Genomic DNA, 9577 nt, shown 5'->3' with positions numbered 1-9577 from the left:
TGGGGAGCCGACCTCCCGGAACGGATGGCATCTGCCATAAAAACTGGCCTTGACTCCCGATGGGGCTCGCTCGCCCCCTCGTCTTCTATGGCTATCCCCTTGCCGGTTATCAACCGACGTCTTTTCCTTTCCGGCGGCTCCTCGCTCTTAGAAGTCTCCTCCACAGCCCGTGGGGATGGCATTGAAGGAGTCGCTCCCCTCGTGAACGCCGCCACGGGCAGCGGTTGAGGAACCTCCGCAGCGCCATCACTGGGCGAACCACAGGGTATGTATCCGTCTTCAGAATCAGTCCCCGCCCCAGGCGAGGTGACGACATTCTTTTTCTTCTTCTTAGGGGCGCTCCGACCTGCCAATGCGAATAAGTCAGGTAACAAGAACGTAGGGAACTCCCAAACCGTAGCCAAAGAATTACCTGACGGGCATCAGGTAACAGGTACGGCATTCCTCCGCATAAGGTATTATTCTTTCCACCCATGAGTTAATGTCATCAGTGAACTGGGGTGGAGAAGCCCTCTCTGCGAATAAAAAAGGGAGAAAAGCAAAGAAATCACAATGGCCGTAGGGTCAAAAGCGCAAGCAGTCCTGAATTCTACGAGTAGAAATACTTACGTTCTGGATTCCATCTTTCCGGGAACCCCTCGGGATTCGACACGAGGTGCTCCGTCCTGATGTAGAAATATTTACGCCAAAAGCGGCGGTTGGGCTTATCATCGGCTTTAACAACCAAGCCCCTTGTGCCACGACTTTTTAATTGCAGCATGGTACCCCTCAGGTAACCTGGGCTGAATAACTGTAAGAGGTAGTGGACCGAGACACTGCACTCAGCCCTGGCCGCATAAGTGGTCATAATACGGCACACCTTCAAGGTGTAAGGAGTGAGCTGAGCCGGACACACATTGTAAAAACGGCAAAGCTCCTCCATCAGAGGGTAGATTGGAAGATTGTAACCGATCAAGAACGGGTACTCATAGAATGTGCAATATCCAGGCCGGTGCACATTGGTATAGTCCGTCCCGGCTGGAACCATTTCCACGTGGTCCGGAATATGGTGCGTCTCTCGAAGATCATCTAAATAGGATTGTAATAAAACGTTGTGCTCCCAGGGAAGGTCTGGGCTTTTAGTTGGAAAATCCCTGCGAACATGCATCTCTTTCGGAAGGACGTTTTCTACACTGAGAGGAACAGGGGCCTTCTCCGCCTTTTCCCCTTCACCACCGGAAGATGGCGGAACCTTAGACGGGGCATTATCTTTGGCCTTTTTACTACTCTGTCCACGTTTTGTCATGATTATACTACGTAAGAAACGAAGCACTGACGATAGGAAGTGTGGTTTCAACAGAAGTGGGAGAGTCCCTCACGAAATAACGGTTACAGGAAAGAAAGACAAAGGAGTAAATCAGAAAATGCTTTCCGAAGGCTTGAAAGTTGAATCGAATCGAACCTCTCTCCTACTTATAGGGATAAGTTGCGCAGAAATCGAAGAGTCATGATTCAAAACGTGCGCGGGAAACCAAAATGTCACATCATCCTCTGAACCGCCTCGGGGGCAAATATAATAATGATGCATACAGGCGATGACGTCATTCCAAAAAGGAAGCCACGCGTCAGTGGCTCAACAACGTCATATATTTCACCTCATTCATATTGCCGCCCCTGGTCGAGGTCAAATTCTCCTAAGCCGAGGTTCGCATTTCCGCCCATCGAAGACGCCCACTGAATGCGTCTCCAACGAGCGGAGGGACTAACTGTATAGGGTCAAATTTGACCCTCAGCATCTCTACGCCAGTGGGTACGCCCAGTGAGTGTACGCCGACTAACGTAGCGGGTACGACTCGGACGTGGGGACAAAAGCGACATCGTTTAGGACTCAGTGTCTTCATTAGGGAGACGTTACCTGTCTTTGTAACTTTTTGATTCTTTCGAGGAAGGTCTCTTATTATATAAAGGAGACCTTCACATTGTAAAAGAAAAATTCGGATCTAATACAACTCTCTCATTTTCTGGCTTTCTCTCTCTATCTCTATCTCAAACGAACATATCTTATTGAGTTCATATTATCACTTTGCAATACTAGATCTATAACAATAATATCGTCTTTGCATCTCTAGGTTTATTATATTTGATTACGATTTACCCTTTCTTTACTTTTGATTGTTTTCTAGCTTACAAAGTATATTGTTAACTTTTGAGCCAAACAAGGATATAATCTGCCATAGCCACGTTATAAAATATGGTGTTAATGTGTAACCCAGACAAGCTGTACAACAAGATAAGTATATAAAGCTTCAAATCATTTAATAATCCAAGCTAAAACTATCTTCTGATACATGCATTAGCATCAGCCATGCTCAAAATAAAGGCATACACACTGATAACTCATCATTGCTGAAAAACATAATTGATCTCAGGTTCTTATCCCCACGCTACGGGTTCTTATGCCCGCTCTACATCCCTCCCCTTTTCGCATTTAGTTCGTGTATAATATTAACATGATATATACTAGTAATAGTACGTGGATTGGCAACTGTGTCGCCTATCAAGCTAAGACATCTAAGAAGTTCTTATTCCCATTCATGGCTAGTCTTCTTCAATCACCTCCCTCTTCTCTCCTTTACGTGGACCATATGCTCTACTACAAGCAATATAACACAGTAGGTTAACCACGCTTAATCCTGCCAGAACCAAATAATAGTAGTCGAAATGACCCTTGTTTATATTGCTTGATACCCAACTCTCCTGCCCTCCTCCTCTCGTCAATTTGTTGATAGTATTCATTATAAAGCTTGCTAGTAAGCTTGCCACACCCATACCAACTCCTAATAGAGCAGAAGCAACACTTGACATGCTTCTAGGAAATTCTGAAATATAAAATTCGTTTTGGCCGATAGCATTTAGGGCCTCTGCAAAGCCAGCAAGGCAATTTTGGGGAAGTAGCCACATTGCTGACATAGGGATCACGCTTTGTGGATCATCCGAGTACCCCTCCTTGATTGCAATACTTCTCCGGACACCTTCCACAACTGCCATCACTAAGACTGACAGGAAGGAAAGAAACATCCCAAACCCCATTCTCTCTTTCGTGCTGAAATGAGCAGGTTTCCCGGTCATTTTTGATGCTATGGGAAGAACCAAACAATCATAGAGGACAATCCAAATAATAGCAGCGATGACAGCAAAGATGCCAAAGGAGGCAGCTGGGATTTCAAAGCTTGAACCTATATGCCGATCCATGGTAGTCGCTTGAAGTACTGGAAAAGAGGGCTGGATTATATTTATGTTCATGATAGCCCCTGTCAACCAGATTGGAACAACATTGAGTAGTGCTTTCAGCTCCTCTACTTGATCTACAGTGCAAAGACGCCAAGGATCTGTTGCTTCCCCATCTGGGCTCAAATCCAACTGAGGATCTTGTACAATGCAAGCTTTATTCAGAAACCTAAAGGCAATAAATTGAAGATAAAACACAATACAAACAAGTATATCAGGAACAAAAAAACATCCAGTAGCTTTATGAATACTGAACAGCATGACATTAGGACCCTTAAACAATAAAAGCTGGAGACAGGAGCACATTGAGTTATATTGGTCATCAGCTGACGCAGGTCGAAGCAATGAACTTCACAATTTCCTATAGAGGTAAGAGAAGTGCAACAGCAATAAAATGATGGATCACATAATAGTTTAGTTCAGGACGAAAGAGCATACAGGCTAAATAAGCAAAAAATAATTTACCATATTGATAGGTTCTTTTTCAAGCATATACAGAAAGTAAGATGACCAACAGAAAAGCTAACAATTGGTAAGAATGAAGTTACCTTAGCTTTTCACTAGGAAGAACTATCACTGATCCTTTCGTCTGATGGTATAGTATATCTTCACTCTGTGACGACAGTCTGAGACATCTATTTCTGTAAGAGGCTACAATCACTTGAATTAATCCAGTGATTAAGCTCGATTTAGGCTTCAGCTTCACGTAGAATGGATTACCCAAAAATATTAAAAGAGTTGAAAACAACATCAGCAAAACAGGAGCTCCAAAACCTAAAGCCCACCCCAGGTTGACTTGGATATAAACAAGACACGTGAGAGCAACCAGGACAGACAAAGCATACACGGCATAGTACCAGCTGAAGTAGCTCTCTATTGCGCGCGCATTTTCTTGATATACTTCCCGTTTCAACTGATCCGAACCAAATGCTAAAGATGAAGATTTGATTGCACCTGCTCCAATGGCAACGAGGCCCAAAGAGGAACACAGGAAGAAGAGTTGGAACATCTCTGCTGATCTGCAAATGTTGTTGGAACCGATACAGGGTGGAGGTCTTGCTTGCGGAATCACTGATGTCAGCCAAAACAGAAACATCCCCTTCAAAACACATTGAATATCTAGAATTATAATCGGTAAATTTACCAAGTTTAAGCAGATCATTATGATTCTTCATATTACAAATTTGCAATAGATGGGCGATAATGATTCCTTCAATTCTCAAATTGTAAAGAAGGATCAAGCAATTAATGGTGATTGCTACCTCCTCCTCCTTCCCTCAAGTCAAAAACTGATGGCTCAGTCGCATCAAATGGGAACACAGGTTGTGCTTTTATTTGCGTGATCATACTAGTAAGCTTATGGCTGCTATTTCTAAAACTTTGGGTAAAGATAGAATGACATTTGCTGAGACTACATGCTATTCATGTTAATCGCAGCTTTGTATCAGAGGAGGATAATTGAATGTGACCCTAAGTTGTTAGTTACAGTCATACAAGGTGCTGCAAACATACAAAGGCAAATACAAGATATTGTGCTGAAGATTAAATACTTACGGAGCCTTCTAACCTACAAGTTGAATTATTGTTATGGTGAGGCCAATCGAAGTAATAGATTACTTAGCTAAACAGTGCTCCTTGAATGTGGAGTCTGAATTGTTTTTGGCAAGTGTACTAATAGCTGCTTTGCTAAGTATACTTCGTTCAATTGCTTCTCAAGTTTCCCTATTTAGGTTCATTAAGCTTGGACATTAGTCTCTCTTTACAATATACTCAAATCTTTTGCACAGAAGAATCCTTTCCTTCTTGCATTTACTTAGATGTACACGCATCTATTTGTTAAGAGATTGGGGTTTGTCCATTTCTCTTTTGCGCATAGAGGAGGAAAGGCCCCCTTCCCTTTTGTACAAATTTTCTAAAATATTACTAATAAAATATCTCACCAAGAGCTCCAAGGTTGAAACTAGTGTCTTAGAAAAGATTATGGGAATATAATTCGGATTAGGACCTAAAAGGGATGGCTAAAAAATGGTTACTTCCTGTAACTTCTTACATATTGCACTTCGTACATCCCAGTTTTAGACTGAGGACTGCACCAGAGTCTAGCTTAATAGCTTTCTAAGCACTACTGATACTGTCTCAGTTAGAACACCACAATGACAAACTAGACCAAGCTATCACATTCAAATCACAAGACCTGTAATTCATTAAGACGATCTCATCTGAAGGAACTTCTTCCTAAAGTCTTAAAAAGGAAAATGCATTCAGTGAAATTCAAGCTATTTGTAATTGAAACAAAATAAAGAGAGGAAACGAGTTATATATGGACATCCATACTGGTTGCCCTCATCTAAATGAAAGTGTGGTAAACAAAACTAATGGACGGGAAGGACATGTCTCACGAGGTATGCAATGCCAAATGAAAGGTTCCCGTAAGCGACTAACACTAGTATACAATTATTAAAGGTCCAGAAGTTTCCATAAGATTCATCATAGATCATAGTCAACCAACAAGAAATTAAAAAGCATGAACTTTACCACAAGGGTAACAACAGATCCCAGTCCTATCATCTTGAACCGACCCACAAAAGAATCTGCCAGAAAGGCCGCAAGAACTGGAGCAATGTTGATAGTTGCTGACCAGATGTAGAGAATATTGGACCCAGTAGTCATATCCATGTGATATTCATTCATCAAATACAGAATCAGATTAGGCGTTAGAGCATTAGTTGCCGCATTCATCAAAGCCGCATTTCCTAATCAAAATCAGAAAAACAAAAGGTCAAACAGAATATTAGAGGACTACCCATCTGTTTCATTGGAATCTCCAAGGACAAAAAAAATTACTCCTCCTGTCCCATTTTTTATGTGATGCCGGTTGACTTCACTTTGACTGGGCACGGAGTTTAAAAAAGAAAGACTTTTGAAATTTTTGATCTAAAACAACCCATAATAGATATGTGTGGCTATTAATCATCTCATAAAGGTGAAATGGGAAGCTTAAAAATAAATTATTTCTGAATATTAAAAAAGATAATTCTTTTTTAGACACACTCAAAAGGAAAGTGTTTCACATAAATGAGGACGAAGGGAGTATCAAATTCAAGCTAGTTAAAGAGCAAAAGTCGCCGCATTCATAAAAAACGCATTTCCTAACCAAAATCAAAACTAAGAGATTAAACAGAGAATTAGAGGACCCCCAACTGTTTCATTAAAATCTGCAAGGACAAAAACATTACTACCTTCGTCCGATTTTATGTGATGCACTTTGACGCCTTTGACTGGGCACGAGCTTAAGAAATAAGGAATAGTTGCACGAGTTTAAGAAACAACGAAAAACTCTTAAAATAAATCATATCATTAAGGTAAAATGAGAAGTTCACAATTAAAGTGTCTAAATGTAGAAATGTATGTGCATCACATAAATTGAGACAAAAGGAGTAGCAAATTCAAGCTTGATAAAGAGCAAAAGTCGCCGCATTTATCAAAGCAGCATTTCCTAACTAAAATGAAAAAAAATAAAAGATCAAACAGAGAATAGGACTCCCCAAATATTTCTTCTTTTTTAATATGACCATGGTGTCCAGTTCAGCTTGCGCGCACCTCGACTATTCTACCAGGTACCTGCTATCTCACCAACACAGGTACCGGGTAACTCTGCCCATCAACAGTTAGGCAGAAGGCAAGAAATCACCAAGTATTTTTTCTACCCCCATTGGCTTCGAGCCCTAAACTTCATGGTTCTCCCTCCCCCACACCCTTAGATGCGTCTCACTAACTATTTCATTAAAATCTCCATGGACAAAAATATTATCAAATTTAAGCTCCGTAAAGAGCAATTACAGGTGTTTATCAAGAAATTATAGACGCAAATAAGGTTATTATGTTACAGGTACGACATACCAAGTATGAAAGGCAAGGTTCTGAAGCCACCCTTTTGAGTTTCAGAAGCATCAAGCAAAGGCTGTTCGATCATTTCGCCTTTTTCACCTGAAGAATTCGCCATGTACGGTATCACTCTAGAGTCTAGAAAAGTCTTTATTTTAATTAAAACTTTGTAACATCAGAGACGCACTCACTCAGAGAGTGAAGACAGTTACTCTGCGACAGCAACGAAGCGCATAACAATTTTAATACTATTACACTAGATACATACAGTATATACAAACAAAATCCCGAGGAGTGGCGAGAAGTTATTTGACTTGACCCTACCTCTTCCGTGTTTCCTTTTTTTAGTATGACCTATGTAGAGGCGGAGCTAGTATTTTAACTATATGAATTTTGGATTTTGCGATTCAGACTTCAAGGGCTAATAATTAGGTTTTATAAATTTAATATTTATATATATATTTTATGAATTTAAATCAGTAAATATATTGTTTGAGCAAAAATTATTGGGTTCAGCAGAAACTGTTGGACCGCCTTGTGCCTCAGCCGACGTGCGTGTCCATGTTCTCTCTCAAGTTGTGTTACTTAACTCCTACTTTTTCTTTCTTGTTTTTACCAACTGAATTCTGACTTTAGATATTTCCTTTTCTGAAATAATAGTATTATAATTATCCTTATTTGTAGTAGTATTATTATTCTATAGGACAAGTATTTCAAAACGTGGGACTTTCGGGTTATATATAATGCTTAGAGAATCTAGTAAAGAGCTTCTTTAATATTTTATAATTACAGAAATGTCAATGATATAATTAAAATTAAAAAAAATCTAAAATTTATGCACAAACAATCTGGGCATATGCTCTCCATCAGAAGCAGATTTATCAAAAACTTATATTGTATATATAAGGTAAATTTCGATTATTACCTCTATATGTTATATTTTGAATTCCCTTTGTACATCTAAAAAGTATAGCTCAGAGGTCAAAAGAATTTAAAATATTTACTAGGTTGCTAGTTCAATTCTCACTTGTCACAATCTTTTTTAATTTTTCTCCTTTTTGAACCCCTTCACGGACCGCACCCTACTATTTTCCAATTTTGGTTGGTGAGGAAAAAACCAATTTCGAAAAAAAACTTTGATGTTTAGTTTAGTGGGATTTTTTCCCCCAAACTTATAAATTTATTTAATGAAATGGTAAAGCACATTTATTACTTTGCCACATCTGACTGCAAAACTTAAAGAGCGAAATTAGATGAAAAGTGGACCGTATTGCTAAATTGACATCACATCTCGTGAATATGTATGGACCGACGTCTTTATGCCTATGGACGCGTGTTATGTTTTGGACTCGGAAAATGACTTCAGTTGATTTCCAAGAAGTCATTTTCCATTAAGGGAATTTTTTTGGGATTGTTACACAATTACTCGCTCACATATACTCGCTTCATCTTATATTATGTGTCGTATTTTTCTTTTACACACCCTTTAAGAAATATTAATTAGAAAAAAGACTGGACTATTCTGTCCTTATTTATGTCTTAAGATATAATCTCTCTTCATTGAATATTTATTCTATTTATGTGTTATCTCCATCTTCAAGAACAATTATTACTAAGGGTAAAAAAGGAAAAAGATAATCAGTTTTCTCTTGAACTTCTAAACTGATAAATAATTTGAGACAACTATTTTTTGTAACCACGACTGTTAATATGAGACAAAGGGAGTATTGTTACTTTTTTTTAGTCGATATACGCATACATTAATTATACATATTTATACATATATTATACGTAAATTGTACATATATGTTATACATCTACCGGCTATATAAGAAAATAAGCTCGCAAGTGGAGCAAACAAACACTTAGAAAGAATTCAATGAAATGGGGATATTCGAGGGTTATGGAATTAACGTCTCTCCTCTTGCGTTCTTCCGATTGATGTAATCACTTGACTTATCTAATCTGTTGATTAGCAGGGTTTATTATGCTCGCAAAGTTCTTTCCATGATTCACTCGCATGTTCAAGCCAACCTAAGACTATATGTATATAGAATCAAACTTGACAAGAGCACATGTATATTTCCTACGAAAATAACCAAGTAAGGCAACTCGAATATGTCTATCCTAATCGAAAATCTATTCTCCGATGCCTGGATTCAAGAACTTACTTTACTCAATCTTATATGCAATCTATAGTTCCCACTTTCGAGTTCAATTTTAATTTTGTAGATAGTACTCTATTGTTAGGTACGCAATAGAATAATTAAGTGCAAGATTTAATAAACAAATTAATATGATAGAATCAAGCAACACAATCAACCGCCAAACTGTAATAGTCAATAGCGACCCATAACCCCAGAATAATGAGGTTCTTAGCCACTCATGTTCATGACAATAATCAAAATATTATTTATAAAAATAA

At 38.8% G+C, this 9577-nt stretch overlaps 1 protein-coding gene across 1 annotated transcript; it reads right to left on the bottom strand.

The window, feature by feature from the left end:
- Window positions 1-2270: 2270 nt before the first annotated feature.
- Window positions 2271-7404, bottom strand: LOC109213866 (protein NRT1/ PTR FAMILY 1.2-like). Its single transcript, XM_019377704.1, has 4 exons — window positions 7168-7404; window positions 5803-6020; window positions 3816-4366; window positions 2271-3436 (listed from the first exon to the last, which is right to left on the bottom strand). The coding sequence occupies exons 1-4, from the start codon at window positions 7268-7270 to the stop codon at window positions 2578-2580; spliced, it is 1731 nt and encodes a 576-aa protein (XP_019233249.1). The 5' UTR covers window positions 7271-7404; the 3' UTR covers window positions 2271-2577.
- Between the last annotated feature and the right edge of the window lie 2173 nt (window positions 7405-9577).

This window comes from Nicotiana attenuata, unplaced genomic scaffold (genome assembly GCF_001879085.1).
Source record: "Nicotiana attenuata strain UT unplaced genomic scaffold, NIATTr2, whole genome shotgun sequence".
Taxonomy (NCBI): Eukaryota; Viridiplantae; Streptophyta; class Magnoliopsida; order Solanales; family Solanaceae; genus Nicotiana; species Nicotiana attenuata.
This window is presented reverse-complemented; position numbering and strand designations above follow the sequence as displayed.

Excerpts from the sequence above, each read along its gene's own strand:
- LOC109213866 (XM_019377704.1), bottom strand. The coding sequence starts at position 7,270 with ATGGCGAATTCTTCAGGTGAAAAAGGCGAAATGATCGAACAGCCTTTG. Across the intron at positions 6,021-7,167 it reads AACCTTGCCTTTCATACTTG|GAAATGCGGCTTTGATGAAT; the intron begins GTATGTCGTACC and ends GATTTTGATTAG. Across the intron at positions 3,437-3,815 it reads CTTCCTAGTGAAAAGCTAAG|GTTTCTGAATAAAGCTTGCA; the intron begins GTAACTTCATTC and ends TATTGCCTTTAG.